The sequence below is a fragment of the Mustela nigripes genome, chromosome 10, assembly GCF_022355385.1.
Source record: "Mustela nigripes isolate SB6536 chromosome 10, MUSNIG.SB6536, whole genome shotgun sequence".
Taxonomy (NCBI): Eukaryota; Metazoa; Chordata; class Mammalia; order Carnivora; family Mustelidae; genus Mustela; species Mustela nigripes.
The window spans coordinates 56185785-56203985 of record NC_081566.1 but is presented as its reverse complement, the minus strand read 5'-3'; the positions used below and the strand labels follow the sequence as shown (position 1 = coordinate 56203985).

The window sequence follows — 18201 nt, the reverse complement described above, 5'->3', positions numbered from 1 at the left end:
CTAAGAGCTAACTTCATAAATTAATCATTCATGGAGTCTGTCTTCATTGAGCTGCTTATTTGTAAATATAAAATTAAATGCACCAATGTAGTTTTAAGTAAATGTTACAAACAGGAAAAATGAGGCAGGAAAGTTTAATGTACCATTTCACAGTGAGGTTTTTAAATATTACTTTGAGGTAAGTGTTATTTTAAGAATTCATATTTTATATTTTTGTTCTTAAAATGCAATATGTGCATTTTAAAGAAGCTTGGCCTCCTTTGCATGTTATTTAAATGTATGACTCACTTTAAAATTTTGAAACGTGTTTTTAGAAAAAGATAAAACGTGTTTCAAAGATTGTACAAAAAAAAAAAAAAAAAAAACCCCGACAACAAAGAACTCCAGCAAACCGCGAGATGCCCGGAGCATCACTCACACTTGCAACAGTCGAAGACTTTTTCTTTTCCGGCCCCGCCAGCGGGCTCGCGGTCATCTCGCTCTGTGAGCCCACCGTGGTGCTGCCGAGTTTGCGAGCTAGGTCTTTATCCCACTCCTCCTTCTGGTCACTCTCCACGCTGTTAGCCTGAGGCCTTTTGGTATATGATACGGCAGGGGGAATGGATGGACCAGCTACAACAGAATTAAAGAGCATAATTAGCTGAAAATCAACTGACACGGTTTCTCCTCACGAACAAAAACTCTAAATTAAAAATACCTTTATTTGCATATTTTCTACTTGGTACTAACATTAAACTGTTTGATTACAAAAATTAGGTCAGTCCCTGAAAAGGGGATTGTATTAATGGTGCAGTAAGTAATATATAGATCTGTGATAATGGATGACGCAAGCACATAGAGACGTGACTGCACAATGCTCCGTGAGCACAAGTTTGGGGAGGACTGGTCTGGCTTCTCGCTTATTGGACTTTCCCCCACCATGATCGCTGAAACGCCGCTGCTTCTGGTTTGCGGAGATGCTCCGCTGGACCTTCAGGTGAGCTGGGGACTGAAGGCTGCTGTTGTTCAGGTCACTGCTGGGCCGTGACCTCGGACACAAGCTTCCGCTGGACAATGATTCACCACCTTCAAACTACAAGAAGAAGACAGCGCATAAAGATTTTATTTATTTGAGAGAGAGAGAGAAAGAGAGAGGGTGAGTGAGACAGAGCACAAGCAGGAGTGGGGAGTGGCAGAGGCAGAGGGAGAAGCAGTCTCCCTGCCGAGCAGGGAGCCCTACACGGGACTCGATCCCAGGACCCTGGGGTCAGGACCTGAGCTGAAGGCAGACGCTTAACTGACTGAGCCACCCAGGTGCCCCTGCACAAAAATTTAAAAATAAAAATGTTTATGCAAATAATATGCACTCTTGCTTGATGTTTGGATCTATTCCAAGCCACATAAAGAATAATCAGAACTGGGGGGAAAAAAAAAAGTCTGGATACAAAACTGCAAGCTGGTGACCGGTGGGGGAGCGAACTGGCTGTGTGCGTCTGTGAGTGCCCGGGCGCGTCTGTGATCTCACACTGATGGCTTTGGAGCCTTAGTTTAGTCAAAACACCAAATAAGAGCTACCAATTACTGAATGGCTATTATGTAACAGGCACCCTGCTAAGTATGTCAGGGCAAGGGTGCTGGTGTCTATTAACCTCAACTTCACTGCAGTTCAGAGAATGAAGGGACATCTTTGGGATTCCAACTCAGGCATAACTGGGATTCAAACTTAGGATAAAATCTACAATTTTAACTCCACAGACACGTTTTCTACCATATTTACGGAGCAAAACTTGGTTTGTTGGCTCTGATTAAAAACTACATCTATTCAGATAAGCACAGTAAATTGGGCTTTGACACACTACCCTCTCCTCTTAACATTAAAGATGTTTGTTGCTCGCAACTTCTCACAGAATCACCGGCATCCCAATGGAAAAATCTAAATTCGTATGTAAAGATACTCATGGCAAATAGCAAAGTAATCTTGATGATGAAACTGGTAATAGATAACACACAGTAATGTGCCAGGAACTGTTTGTTCTAAGCACGGTGGAAATATTAATTCATTTAAACCTCTCAATGACCCCCAGAGCTAAGTACTATTCACTATCCTCATTTCGGGGACCAGGGAGCTGAAGCACAGAGAAATTAAGGACCGCGCCCAAGCTGCGCAGTCAGCGGCTGTGCTGGGCTGGGGGCGGGGCGACTCAGACCCAGGGAACCCGGCTCCGAAGTTCAGGCTCTTACTACTTGGAGTAGCCTCATTAGTTTATACCCACACGATTCAAAGTTCATTTTAATTCACACCTGGGTGGGTTGTACACTTGTAATGCTACGGCTTCTTTTATATTTAAATTAATAGGAAAATTAAAGATCTAAGGAGTGAAATCTAAAGGCTAAGTAGAAACAGGTCAAAGACTTCAGAAATAATGGTTTGTACTACTTCCCACTTCTTAAAATTCTCTTGATTTGGCTTCTTATGATACCACTTCTCCAACCATCAGGGCCTCCACTGAGCCCCCTCCTCCTCTGGAACCACAGTGCCCACCGGGTAGGGCCTGAGAGGGTGACAGGCATTAACTCGAGCGGAGTCCTCAGAGCAGCTGCGGGCGCGAATGGTGTGCTCCAGTGACCACAGCTCCCAAACCTATTAATGCTGCTCGGGTCACTCCCTCCAAGCCCGCTCTGTGTATCCAATGTATCCAAACGTCTCCTGAACAGCTCCACCCAACAGGAAATCTCAAGTTCAATCATCCCAAACAGAATGAACTTCCCATCTTCCCCTGGAAATCCACTCTTTTCATATCCTGGCAAATACATCTTACAAAACCAGTCACCCGTGCTGGAAACCTGAAGGTCTCTCACACCCTCACTTCCAAAGGTTACACGTCCTGTTAAATCTCGCTGCGGTGGGTGCCTGTCCTGCTCTACACCGCAGAGATCCCGTGCCTGCCCTGGACCAGGGCCGCGGCACCGGTACCACACCGCTGACTGCGCAGCTCCCCTCCAGACCCAGGGCTCCCTGAGAGCACGGACTTTCTTCTCTTCCTGGGTGCAGTACACAGCGTGGTTTCCAGGACAGAACAGACCCAATAAATGTCAGCTGAATGTACTGTCTCACTAACAGTTACTATCTAATTAAAAATAATTTCAGCCTATTTCTATAAAATGCCTCCCACAGCTGTCTAATCGTTAACAAACTGTCCATGTGCTCGGCTCTGTTCTTGACTCTCAATTTATACCTTTATATTTGCTGTCCCAAAGGATCACTTACTTTTATGGTTCAACCACCATCTGCACACAGTTACTTCCTGAATCTATCTCCTTATTAGAGATCTCTCCTGGCCTTGAGAATTCCCAACTGCCAGTACCAAAGCCACTTGACGTTCTACAAGGCAAAATATCCCCAAACGGCCTTTTCCTAGTCCCATGTTTTTAAAATCATCTCAGACGTCTATTTTGTCTTAAACGCCATCCTTCCCTCTGTTTTGGTCACTGTGTTTTCTGCACACCCAGAATGACCACGTTAGCTGTGGCAGGACTGCGGCTTGGGGACACAACTCCAGGGGAGCTCATTCTCAAAGACGGGACGGTGTGAGCCTCTCAGAGCTAAGCAGAGCATGTGGTCTGCTCTTTCAGAGCAGAATCTCCCCGGGTACTTGGAAATGAGACCAGTTTGTAACTTAGCATCTTGAGTTTGAATTCTGAAAGTAAGACTGTTAGGCTCTTTATATTATTTCTGATACCACATAGAATAAAGGTGTTTTATCTTAGCTGTCACTTGTCGCAAGAAATAATTAACATTAATCTAAAAAGGTAAAGAACTTACTTCAGGTGGTTTTCTACCTAGAAGAATATAAGTAGCCATAATTTCATCATATTTCTGATTTATTAAGGCGTCATTTATCTCATCTCGAGCGAAACCCATGGTGACCATGATGTCTAGAAATAAAAAAAAAAAAAAGCAATTTTTCTGAAAATGGGTTTATTTTTGTAAACAAATTAACACATAAGCAAGCTTGCCAACATAAAATATGAAAACTAAATTTTGAAATGTTAAAGTATAATGTAACTGTAAAAACTTCTGGATCATTAATATACAGATACTGCATATTTAGATCTTGTATATTGATAATTTTTCATGCAGGAATTATCTGTATCATGGGATCCATGCTCACGGCAGGTCTGTGTCTCGGCACCTAATGCATTCCTGAGTTGACTGCCTTAGTCCAGCCAGAGACACATCACCTGTGACACAAAATCCCTTCTCTTTCTATCTCTTAACACACTCTCAGCCACGCATAGTGTGTTTTCTCTCAACTCTTAACAATTTCTGCTTTCTGATATGAATGCAGGTTGACTCTTCTTCGGAAGGCTTGAATTCCACGGTTGGTCTGACTGGATTCCAAACACTCTAGAATCGCAAGCCTTCCCTGGGACCTCTGCTCTCCAGTCGGAGGGGAAAAGCAGAGATGACTCAGGTGAGCGTCTCTGACAGCTTTGGTAATGGAGAGAGAAATGCAGGGAACAGGCTGGAAGCAGAGCGGCCGTGAGGTGTGGGAGGAAGCACCCTGCCGAGACACTGGAAAATCGAGACGGACAGCCACAGTGTTCACCCTTTCAGCTCCAGGGCCTCCACATCTCCGGCTAAGATACATGCTCTGTTTTGCAGCTACTTAACAGTCTGATCCGTGCTGATACTTAAACAGTCATTCCTCCTGTTAGGAATGGCTGAAAGAAAACAACCAGGTCCATCCACATTATTTTAATTTTTATATCACTGGTGTCAACAACTGAATTGGATTATAACATAAAAGCAGATAAACTTGAAATCTGTAATGTTTGGTGTCTGTTGATGGAAAGAAAAGATGACAATGCAAGTATTTTTCAAATAAAAATTGTTTCCTATTTATATTTTAAAAACCTATTTTGGTAGACGACTGGTCTCTTCTAGCATAGGGCCAGCACATCTCACACTGTTTAAATACTTACCTATTCTTTTCGTGTCATTGAAATCTGGTTCAGGCTCAGTATATGGCTTTAGCTCTTCTTCCTCATGACCAACATTCATCCACCGATCTTTCATTATTTGCTAGGAAATAAACTTTACATTATGTTTGGCCAATCAGAACATTCCACCATTGACTTTAGCTCTATTTTAGTAAATGTGCAATTAATTGCTTTGCTCAACGAGAACCATGATATCTTCTGTCTAAAGTTATTTTCCTAATTGATTAGCAGGCCACCAAGTGGCGTAGGACTTTGGGACACACTTACATATCTTACAACAAGTACAACTATCATCCTGCACCCTCACCGAATGTATCCATTCAAATAACTTGCTGCCCATGTTCCTTGAAAAGGAGTATCTTCTCATTTAACCTAAGGACCTAGTGATTTCAACCTCTCATTCATAGTATTACATTCAGATGGGACAGTTCCTTTTTGCCAAATATACAAATACCTGTATTTTAAAATCACCATTTGTTAAGACATTAGGAAAGCAGAGATCATGGGATGTGGAAGAAGTGAGGGTTAGTCAGTAAAGACAGCTCAGAGAAGACGGAAGGGGAGAATGGTCAAAATGGAAGCCTAGAGTCGGGGATGAGCAGGAATCAGGATGAAGACCGGGACGGATGTGAATTACAAGAGTCACATTTAAGTGAGGTTGTGAAACGAGAGTCAGTCCCAGGTTGTTAAAAAGCAACCTAGTGGAGGCATCCGATGGAATGGAAACATTCACAACCATATATCTGATAAGGGGTTAATAATATATATGTACGGAAAATCCTACAACTCAGGAACAATAAAACTGCCTGATTAAAAAAAAAGGGCAAAAATAAAAATAAAAATAAAAATAAAAATAAAGGGCAAAGGACTTAAATAGATATTTCTCCAAAAGAATACATACCAAGGGCCAAAAAGCACATGAAAAGATGCTAACATCACTAATCATCAGGGAAATAAAAACCACGATGAGGTATCACACGTCCTGTCTGTTAGGATGGCTACTATCGAAAAAGATGAAAATAATCGGCATGGGTGAGCACGTGAAGAACCCGGACCCCCTGTGCACTGCTGGGGTGGCTCGAATGATGTCTCTGCTTCTGTAAACAGTATGGGGGTCCCTCAAAACATTGAACAGAACTATAGACATGAGCAAGTAATTCCGTCTCTGTGTATATATCTAAAAGAACCAACACAGGATCCTGAAGGGTATTTGAACAGCCGCGTTCACTGCACCATTACGCGCAACAGCCAAGATGTGGGACAACCTAAATGCTCGATGGGTGAATGCACAAAGAAAATGCAGCCACACGTGATGGAATATTAGTCAGCCTTAAAAAGAATGCAATCCACATGCTATATCATGGATGAAACTTGTGGCCACTTCTCGGTGAAACAAGCTGGCCACAAAAAGACAGACAATCATTATATGAGGGTGTCTAAAGTAATCAAACTCCTAGAAACAGGCAATAGAATGGTGTTTGCCAGGGGCTGGGAGAGGGAGCAACAGGGAGCAACAGGGAGCTAGCTGCTCCGGGGTCCAGAGTCTCACTCTTGCAAGGGGAACAGGATTCACAGATCTGCTGCCCAACCATGGACACAGAGGTGACAATACTGTAATGCACTCTTAAAACTCTAAAGAGTATACATTCCTTTTTTTTTTTTTTTTTTTTTTTTTACTACACACAAAAAGGCAACTAGTGGAGAGTAATTCTGGGGAAATAATTCTGTATTAATTTGGAAAATTTTTTAACATGTTATGACTATTGAATTCTAGGTTTTCATTCAGGAATGTTTTAGGGGTTGATATATTCATATTCATTGTTCGGGTCCTGCAAAGTATATTCTCCATCTTTAAATTTTACCTGTCAATATTCTACTAATCAGAAAAATAAAATTCCATATAGAGATCTGTCTGAGGTTGTCCGCTCGGATACCTTCCCCTCATTTAATAGTATTTAGCTAAAATCATTCACTAGAAGACAGAACTCCAGAGCAGGCAGGCCTCTAAGAACTGGAATCTGTAAGAATGCTGCTGTTCTGGATGGGAGGAATTTTCCAAAGGTTTGGGTTACAGGATACACATTTCAATGCAAATTTGTACATAATTCATATATACTTAAAATTATGCAGACGTGTAACTCTTAACAGATCACCACTAACTTTTTAGAGATCTGAATGACATAAACTTTGTATTAGTCTAAGGTATATGACATAATAATTTGATATATAAACATATATATACAAATATTATGAAATGATCACCACAGTTAACATCCATCACTTCAGTTGCAATTTTTTTCCGCATGATGAGAACTTTTGAGATCTAATCTCTTCAATAAGTCAATCAGAGAAAGATAGTTTTCATATGATCTCACTGTTACGTGGAATTTGAGAAACTAGGCAGAGGATCCTAAGGGGAAGAGAGGGAAAAATGAAACAAGACGAAACCAGAAACCAGAGAGGGAGACAAACTGTAAGGGACTCTTAATCTCAGGAAACAAACTGAGGGTTGCTGGAGGGGATGGGCATGGGAGGGATGATGGACATTGGGAGGGTCTGTGCTATGGTGAGGGCTGTGTATTGTGTAAGACTGATGATTCACAGACTTGGAGCTGAGATGCTTCGTTAACAGTCAGGCCAGTGGGGCGCCAGGGTGGCTTAGTCGGTTAGGCGCCTGCCTTTGGCTCAGGTCAGGACTTTGGGGTCCTGGGATTGAACCCCGCATTGGGTTCCCTGCTTGGCGGGGAGCCTGCTTCTCCCTCTGCCCCTCCCCTTGTTTATACTCTTTCTCTCAGATAAATAAATTTAAAAAATCTTTTTTTTTAAGATTTTATTTATTTATTTGATAGAGATCACAAGTAGTCAGAGAGGCAGGCAGTGAGAGAGTGGGGGAAGCAGGCTCCCCGCTGAGCAGAGAGCCCGATGTGGGACTCGATCCCAGGACCCTGAGATCATGACCTGAGCCGAAGGCAGAGGCTTTAACCCACTGAGCCACCCAGGTGCCCCAAATTTTAAAAATCTTAAAAAAAGGCCAGTAAGGGAGGAATAAGAAGGGACCCGAGACGAGGACTGGGGGTTGAAGGGTGCCTTTGTCTAAAATGGAAGATACCTGGACAAAGGCTGGGGGATAAAGGTGTCCACAGAGAGGAGGGGACGGTACAGAAGAGGGAGCTCTTCGTGAAGGAGACACTGAGACGGCACATGTGTATCCCCCACACTGAAGTCGGAGTCCTTGAGGATAAAGACTGTGCCTTGTGCTATCTTTCCCAGCACACATGCTTGTTGTTGCTTTTGAACTGGGCAGTATTTTAAAATAAGGCTGCTACAGACACCCTGGGTACAGGGAAATATTGAGAGGGGCTTGGCAATGAAGATGGCTAAGGAAGCCCCTAGAATGTCCAGGAGACAGACAACTATGGGCTGCACTAGGCATTAGGAAATGGAAGACGGAAAACCTAGAGGTATAATCCGAAGCACCTGAGGACAGAATCTGTTCTGGGAATGAGGGAAAGAAAGGCTGGAATCCAAGAAGGTTCTTAGGATTTTACCTTAGGTGCCTGATAGAAGAAATACGGGATCCATAATTTAAGTTAAGAAATATAAGAGCAATAAGAGATTTGATAGCTGGACAATAAGCAATTAAAAGCGAAATGAATATAATCCAAATTTTCTGGTGTTTCACAATTAAACTGGCTATTTGGTGTTCATTTCATGACCATTATGTATCTGTCCACGTCAAGGAAAAATATGTATGTGGACCAAACCCTTACACAACTTGTCTTTTATTTGGGGAAAAAAGATTTGCTCATGAGAGCGGACATAATCTGAACACACAGTAGCATTAACTATTCAAAACTATGCTGTTTGCAGGAGATCTTACTAAAGAACAAAAGGGCAACCTGCAGTGTGGGCTGGGATTTCCTGGAAAGGAATCGTCAGGAGGGAGAATCTGAAGAGACTCTGGGGATACCAGCCGTATCTGGACCGGTGTGAGAGGCGAGGCAGAGGCACGTAAGGAGGACCCAGCGAAGCAGCTCGGACTCAGAACCAAAGCAATGGAAGAGTGGGAGACACGGTCTCTGCAGGTGATGCATTCAAGTGTGATCTGACAAGGCAATAGAGAAATGTTCTTTTTTATTAATAAAGATGATATGCAGCATTTTAGAAATTGCACCATGAGAAGAACAATCTGAGGAGACACTGCAGGAGCCCTGACCCCGCTCACCCTCATGCAAAGTTAGATCCGAGGCAAGGCAGATCCAGGGAAAGCGGGAAAATCCCAGCAGCAATAAGGAAAGACAACAGGGCAGCGAGGACAGAAGGGACACGGTTCTGCTGTTCTCGCTTCTTGCCTTCGTCACTGGGGACGGCCAGGAGTCCATTTAGAAGAGTCCGTCTCACAGAAATAGTTGGGTTTCAAAGCAAGAAAAAGGTGGGGAAGGAAATCTGCTTAAAAGAACATGCAAGGACATTCAGTCTATTAATTCCAAATATGAAGGTCTTTTCCAGGGGTAAGGTACAGAGAGCGACAAAATACAGATGTATGCGAGAGGAGACCCACGGAGAAGAAGCCTTAGTTGTGTGAACCTCACACCCATACAAAATTCTTCCGTGGGAACCAGAGTTTGCACTGATGCCAAGGCAAAAACGCCCCCAGAAACGGAGGTGCTGCGTGACAGGGTGGCGAGGGGCGGGGGGAGGGTATTCGTGAAAACCTTGCTGTGTGGTTTCAGGCAGAGTACCAATCACCAGGCCAGCAAAGTGCACTAAACCAGCTGAATAAACTAACCCATTTTAGATTTCATTTGAGATCGCTCTCCTCTTTTTTTAAGTAATCCCTACGCCCAATATGGGGCTTGAACTCACAACCCCGAGATCAAGAGTCATATGCTCCACTGACTGAGCCAGCCAGGCGCCCCTGAGAAATATCAAAATGAGAAACAAGAGGTCAAACAAGATTCCAAACTGAACAAGAGAGAGTTTACTCTAGCCACCCCTGCCAATGAACATAGAGGACTACTTGCTGAGAATTTCTATCAAAATAACGGATTTAGATGAATTATGAAGAAATAAAATAACAATGGAAATAAACACCCTACCTAAAGTGTAGGTGCACATTAAAAATGTGTGGACTTTAGGACAGCCAGATGGAAATAATTTTTCTTAAACGGCTTCAACCTCTGTATTCATCATAAGCTTCTTAATCTGTACTTAGAAATCTTGCATTAAAAAAAGATTATTATTTGCTTTATTGCCTCTTGTATTGGGCAGACACAAGCAAGATTTTTAAGATCATCTTAGCGGCAGCTGAAAAGGTGTTAAAGCACAAATAAATACTTTTCTGAGGAGGATACAGATACAGAGAAAGGGCGATAAGGAGGAGCTTTGCCTTAGACTCAAATTTTGCATTATTTTGAAAGGTAACATAGTCGATTCTGGTTAAGGACTGGAAAAATTAAAGAAGATGTACATAGAAGGGATAGCAGAAAAAAAATTATCAGTTTTTTTCTAATAAAAAACACACCAATATTCCAGATAATAGGAAAAAATTAGTTTATAACATAAAACACAAATATTTTAAAAATCATATGTGATTGCATCCCTCCCATTATTAGTGCAATGAACAAGCTCTGCCAGCGTTCACGTGTACAAAATGAAAAAACGTACGCAACTGCTTAGTTCTAGAGATGGCAATAGGTCAATCAAGTAGAGTAAGAAACTAATTTCATTCATTTTATTTTCATGGGGCATAAATAAGTTACTTAACATAGAAGTCTTCAAGAAAGACCTTAATAAAGGATGTAGTCATATTTGAGAAGTGACAGGAAGATATTTGAGTTAAATGAGAAGTTTAGTAAGATAAATAAGATAATAAAGTAAGATAATAAATAGCCGCATAAGATTCCTTAAGTTGAATTTCAATATTAACAAATTATATAATGAAGAAAGACTAGTGTTTGCTCTCATCAGTGACTCTTGACCCCCAAAATACATAAAGTTCCATTTTAAAAAAATAGAAGAATTAACAGAGGAGATATTTCCTGTTAAAATGTACAAAACTGATACAGATCTCGAAGGCTGATTAATCAGACTCCATTAGACAAGCAGTTCAGAGACACAGAGCTTATATGTAAAGAAGCAAAGTTAACCTGCTCATTAAAAATACTAGGCATTATCTCTGGTGAAATATATACAAATTAAAGCAATTATGACAAACTACATAACTACCATACAGGCATCAAATACCAGAAATTATTATATCGAATAGTGAATCAAGTGTGGAGAACAGATACCTTCAAATGTCTTAGGTCACACAATTTTTAGCAATGAACGCAGAAGACCCATCAGACTGTTTATATTCCTTGGCGCACTAATGACACTCTGGAGAATATATCTAAGCATATGTCCCAAAGGGGAAAAAAGTGTATCACATGATCTTTAGTAAAAAACAATGGAAACAACTTGAAGGTCCAACAAGCAGGGGTACATAAGCCAAAGGGAACAACACTGCTACTGGCACGGAAGCAGATCATGTTTACGATAAAGTAGAAAGCACATAACCCAAAACTTTGAAGTTAAAAGAAAAAAAGAATGCAACTTGACATGAAACATTACTACTGTACAAAAATTTACGTTTACACGCTCACGACTGGTGTTTTGAAAATAGCTATTTTTTAGAGCTTAGGGATTTTTCTTCCTGTACAGCTGCTACTAAAGTTGGTATGAAAAATAAAAGGAGACTAAAATAATTTTTGACATCATTGCTATTTCAAGGGGAGTTTCTCAAGGTTTGGTGTAAGAAATCTTTCTTCCCTTTTTTTTAAAAACAGTGTCAGGTTTCTCTGGAAAGTTATTTCTGGGAACTGTGAAGCAGACCGGCCTTTGTACAGTGGTATCTGCAATATTATGATAATATTTCCACTGTAGACTCACGATTCTGTGGCTGGAAAACTTATTTTTGATAAGCTGGAACAGAAGGTTCTAGAGTATACTCAAATACATCAAGCTGAGATTCTGATGATCAAATGTTTTAATATAATAATTTGGCTTTTAAACAGCCCAGAATTCTGATACTTTAATCCTCTGCATTTTAATGCTAAGGATGAAAGACTTAAATATGTGGCTACTGTAAATTAATCATCTTTAAGTGACTACATACCTACACATACTAAGAGATTTGTAACATCTATAATAATAATTTTTATATATTCTTTTTGTTCTTCTCAGCTGTGCTGATGCCTCAACTATGGACATTTTATTAAATGATATTCAGGGGAACTAGGTTCCTATGATAAAAGTGCGCCATAAAGCAGGATTAAGAAAGACTTATGTTGCCATAAAATTTTATTTTTTAAATAGTCTTTTTTAAAAATTTAAATTAAGTGAGCTCTACACCCAACGTGGGGCTTAAACTCATGACCCCAAGATCAAGAGTCACACACTCCTCCAACTGAGCCAGTCAGGTGACCCTATTGCCATAAAATTTTAGAATTGATACGAGAGTCAACGACTTTAACTTTTTCACTGTTTCACATAACTTCCTACGAATAAAGGTCAAAAACAAGTTTAGAGAAGCTGTAACACAAAAGAAGCCTTCTCTATTTCACAGGCCTCACTATGAAAACATGACTAACATATCCTTTTACCCCCAAAGGAAAAAAAAACCCACAAAAATTATGGGAACGAACTAACTGCATTTAAACAAATAAGTGAGTAAAAGGTATCTGATATGTAATTCACTAACATAAAGCATTTAAAATAATTTCCCAACAGAAGTCACCATCCGTTAACTTCCACCAAAACATATTCTATCTTTTAGTGGAATATATTTGTGGAAATAACATTACAAACCCAAATGAACCCAAGAGCTCTGTCCACAGGGATGGCTCACTATAAGGCTGCCTTCTACCCAGCACGGAGTCTGTGCCAGAAAGCCCCATCGCTACACTAAAAAGTACAGTTTAAATGGGGTTAATTCTCTGAATTTTCTAAAAAGTACAGTTTAAATGGGGTTAGTTCTCTGAATTTTCTACCCCATCTATTAAGGCAAATAAATGAAGACAAAAACAACAACAACAACAACAACAACAAAACCAAAATGCTAGTGAACCGTATATGCTGGATCTCTGAAGTTAAACCTTAGTATTGGTTAAAGCAGCCTTAGAAAAAGCTGGATGAAATATGTAGAAAATAAGTTGTTTAATTGTAGTGTCGGAAGGAAAAAAGGTTAAACACTTTGGTGTTATTTGGCTATAACGTACTTGGTACATTTAGAATAGCATAATAGCAATCCATTATAAATAGCCTCACATGTGGAATGTAGGTAGGCAACGGAACAGTGCATTAAGAAAGGAAATTCCCGTTTCCAGTATGTTCTACTTAAACTGTACTGGTATTGAGAGGTTTCTTTAAAAAAAAATTTTTTTTAAAGATTTTATTTATTTATTTGACAGACAGAGATGACAAGTAGGCAGAGAGGCAGGCAGAGAGAGAGGGGGAAGCAGGCTCCCCGCTGAGCAGAGAGCCTGAGTGGGGCTCGATCCCATGACCCTGCGATCATGACTTGAGCCGAAAGCAGAAGCTTTAACCCACTGAGCCCCCCAGGCGCCCCTCTTTAAAATTTTTAATCAGCTTCTAATTTCAGATATGGTCATGAAATATTCACTGGATTAGAACTTCCGTTATCTTTTTTTTTTTTTAAATCTTCGAAATACCTATACACCTACACACAAGGTTCCTGTATCGGAGCATGCAATTTCTGACAAAGGCCAGGTTTTCCTCCTCCTCTAACGAAAAGTCAATCTTATTCCTATCTTTATGTTGTTTTAATTTAATACTTCATTCCAGGGCAAAGAAGGAATAACCGTCTTTAAAGAAATTAACTGTAACAACTTTCGAGCAGTGAACGAATCATATCACCTTCCCTAGCTCTAAACAAATTACACGACTTGTCAACTTCCCAAACCAAACCCAAAAAACAACCAGGGGAAAAATTTGATTTAAGATGCTCTTCGGTTCTTAGAATATTTTAATTGTTGAGTTTTAAATCTGGAGTACAAAAAATTACTTACTTCTAAGCTGCCTCTCTTTATTGGATTCAGCACCAGTAATTTCTTCAGAAGATTTTCACAGTCAGTGGACATGTAGAAGGGAATGCGGTACTTCCCTCGCAGGACGCGCTCCCGCAGTTCCTTGAAAAGGCAAAGGACGCACTCAGAACCGACTACTGAAATGATCGTGCCGGGATGTAAAACACCAGTAGCGGACTTCATGGATACCTTCAGATTCTGGCCATCAAAGGGCAAGGAGCCACTGACGAGTGTATAGAGAATGACACCGAGGCTCCACACGTCCACCTCAGGCCCATCGTACTTCTTTCCTTGGAAAAGCTCAGGGGCAGCGTAGGGCGGGCTTCCACAAAATGTGTCCAATTTGTTCCCGACTGTAAATTCATTACTAAAACCAAAGTCAGCAATTTTAATATTCATATCAGCATCAAGGAGAAGGTTTTCAGCCTAGGAGGAAAATAATAAAAAGGATAATGTAAATGTCTACATAAAACAAAAAATTTATTACAACTATTTCAGATCTCAACATATATTTCTTGCTTCTCTCTCTCTTTTTTTTTTTTTTTTTCTGAGAGAGAGCAAGCATGCATGTGCGACCCGGGGTGTAGGGGAGCCCAGCATGGAACCCCATGGAGGGTTCAATCTCAGGACCCCGAGATCATGACCTAAGCCGAAATCAAGAGTTCGAAGCTCACCAGACTGAGCCACCCAGGGGCCCCTCTGCCTTCTCATTTTTAAGCGTAATATCAAATTTAGAAGCCCAGCATGGTGCTTGATGCATAACTGTTCAGAATCATGTTTATAGAAGACGAAGTTTTAGCACTATAAAAGAAAAGCTCCCATTTACAGGTGCATCTGCAACTATTTGGGAAAAGTTACTGAAAACAGTTTTTCTTCCACTATTATTTTAAATGCATTTTTTTTTTCTTCATGGTAAGAAACATCCTGAGACTGTACCTTAATATGACCTCTTTTAAAAAATATAAGTTGACATATCATGAAACCCTTCTCGGACTTGAACAAGTTTACTCAAAAGTTTTCTATTTTAGTAGAGCATTGTAGGTTAGTGCTGGGCTCAAGAGTATACCTAAAATTACTGCCAGCCAGGGGTCCTGTGACTACTGAATTCAATCCTTTGTCCTCTCTTCCAGAATGCCCCCTCAGCAAAGCTCTGCTCTTTCAGTAAAACCAAACAATACAGTAGTGCCTTCACTAGACCTTGTTTGTTTTAGATTTCCTTTTGTTGTTCTAAAACTAGATGCTCTTCTGCAGGTATATTTTGGTAGAAAGCAGTGATTCCCACCCATATATTTTCAGATGCCGGTTTTCCAAAATCCTAAATCAGAATCATTAAAATAAAAAAAAAAAGTTTTAAATAAGCCTTTTGTAAATATAAGCAATTCAATAAAGGCTTTCTTTTTTGTCATGTTTTGCTTGAAACTCTTTTATAACGGATAGATTAAGAAAATTATATATATATTTTGTCGATGTGTTTTATGGGGTTACAGGAAGGAGTAAAACGAGAGCTCCGCGTATCGCTAGAGAGCCAGGCACTCCGCCCACCACACAGCTCTTCCCTCCCTTGCCCGTCTTTTCCTTTAGGGCATGCTAGCTTGGGATCTCTGTTTTGAAAAACGGCGGTACAGACGGTCTTTTTTCCACTGTATATTTTTTCCTGCTTTGTCGAAGATTATTTGACCATAAAGTTTTGTATCAACATGGATGGGACCGGAGGAGATGATGCTGAGTGAAATAAGTCAAGCAGAGAGAGTCAGTTATCATATGGTTGCACTTACTTGTGGAGCATAAGGAATAACATGGAGGACATTAGAAGGAAAGGAAAAAAGTGAATTGGGGGAAATCGGAGGGAAGACAAACCATGAGAGTCTGGGGACTCTGAGAAACAAACTGAGGGTTTTGGAGGACAGGAGGGTGGGGGGTTGCATGAGTCTGGAGGTGGGTATTATGGAGGGCTCATATTGCATGGAGCAGTAGGTGTGGCGCAAAAACAATGAATTCTGGAATACACACACACACATACACAAAATTAAATTTAATTAAAAAAAAAAAAAAACGGACGTACATCTAACACCCCAAAATATGTGATAATAACGAGGTGATGTTTATGATATTAACATATTGTCACAGCACATACATTTGGAAGATTTGTCTTAAATCCTAACATTTATGGGCTGGGTGACAAAACCAGGTTATTTTGATGTTCTGATGTAAGGGTCTGGTCACTGTGAATTTCTGAGACCATGTGTGAGCAAGCTGGACTTTCCTAGTCTCTGGGAAGAGGTCTGGCTGGCTGCCTCACCAGGGCAGAGCTCAAGGGATGCTGAGGTCCACTCCAGGAGTGCAGGGGAAACCCCATGCCCCAGACTGGAGGTAACCTCAGGGTGCTGAACATGATTTTTTTTTCCCCCAGATTTCTGTTCATATGAGAAATTAGATGATAGGCTGGGTGTCAAACACACAGCCAGGGGAGCAGTCCTCTACTTTCTCTTTATCTGTGGAAGTGATTTCTCCTTAAAATAGTTAGAGGAAACTAAGAAACGAAATCTTGGAGCAGTAGAAAATCTGCAAGCTCAGAAAATGGAGCCAAAGTACAGGATCTAGACTTCTGACAGGCACTTAAGAAAAAAAAATTTTTTTTTTTTTTTAAAGTAGGCTCCATGGCCAGTGTGGAGATTGAACTCATGACCTTGAGATCAAGAGTCAGACCCTTAGCCAACTGAGCCACCCAGGCACGCCTTAAGACAGTATTTTTAAGTATAATGCAGACCAGTGCTAGAGTAACTGACAGAGGTCATGGGGAGAAAAGTAAAAAAAGAAAAATAGGTTCCTATGTAAGGAACGATGAAAGTTAACTTTGGAGGAAGAGAGAAAAAGGAAAAAAAAAAGACAAATATTTTAGTTCCAGGACTTTCTACTTTCATAAAAGGAAAAAAAAAGCATACCTAAAAAAGCCATACCATCTCTTTTTAAAATTTATTTATTGAGGGAGAGATAGTGAGAGAGAATGTGCAAGCAGGGGAAGGGGGAAAGGGAGAGGAAGACAGAGAATCATCAAGCAGACTCCCCGCTGAACAGGAAGCCCCACATGGGGTTGGATCTCACATCCCCAAGACCATGACCTGAGCCAAAATCAAGAGTCGGATGCTTAACCAAATGAGCTACCCAGGTGCTCCTATTTAATATTTTGAAATGAAAATGGTATATATACTTAAGGTGTACAATAATACAATGATTTTATATAAGTAGTGAAATGATTACAACAGCCAAGCTAATTAACTTATCACCTCCTCAGTGAGTTATTTTTGTGTGTGTGATGAGACCACATCCATAGATAAATCTATTTTCTTATGCAAATTTCCCAGTATTCAATGCAGTATTATTAATTTTTGAATATGACACTAAAGGCTCAGGCAACCAAAGCAAAAATAAATGAGACTTCATTTAAAGTAAAAAGCTTCTGCATAGTAAAGGAAAGCATCCACAGAAAGGTAACCTATGGGTTGGGAGAAATATTTGCAAACTTTACAACTAATAAAGGATTAATGTCCAAAATATATAAGGAACTCATACAACTCAGTAGCCAAAAAAACCCCCCAGACACCACAATTAAAAAATGAGTAGAAGTCCCTGAACATTTTTCCAAAGAAGACATAAACGTGGCCAATAGGTACATGACTCAATAGGTACATGACAGACAGGCACGTTCAGCATCACTGACCACCAGGGAACCGTACATCACAACCAAAATCAGGTAATGCTTTCCACCGACAAGGACAGCTACCATCAAAACTATAAAAGAGAACAAGTGGGCAAAATTAATGGGCACCCGGTAGAGCTGGTGGGAATGTAAACGGGCAGAGCCATTACGGGAAAAACGATGGAGGTTCCTCAAAAAACGAAAAGGAGAACTGCTACCCAATCCAGCAACCCTTCTTCTGGGTGTTTATCCTGAGGAAATGAACGAGGACCTTAAAGAGATAGCTGTGCCCCCATGCTCACTGCCACAAACTTTTCTTGACTGTCTCAATATCTTATTCCAAAGTAAGCTAGTTTATACTCATCACATGCATTTGACGTTCATCAAAACATGTGAGAGACTTCCCATTTCTCTGAGCTCTCGCGTGGAGAA

The 18201-nt window shown here is 40.6% G+C and overlaps 1 protein-coding gene across 3 annotated transcripts in view; it reads right to left on the bottom strand.

Annotated features, from left to right (window-relative positions):
• MARK1 (microtubule affinity regulating kinase 1) overlaps positions 1-18201 on the bottom strand; it is a 110041-nt gene that overhangs the window by 20777 nt on the left and 71063 nt on the right. For all 3 annotated transcript variants that reach the window (XM_059413369.1, XM_059413370.1, XM_059413371.1), the window contains exons 8-13: positions 14262-14498; positions 14055-14174; positions 4966-5065; positions 3803-3915; positions 919-1072; positions 419-612 (exon numbers count right to left, since the gene is read on the bottom strand). In XM_059413369.1, coding sequence (XP_059269352.1) covers positions 419-612; positions 919-1072; positions 3803-3915; positions 4966-5065; positions 14055-14174; positions 14262-14498 — 918 coding nt within the window. The remainder of the gene's footprint in view (positions 1-418; positions 613-918; positions 1073-3802; positions 3916-4965; positions 5066-14054; positions 14175-14261; positions 14499-18201) is intronic.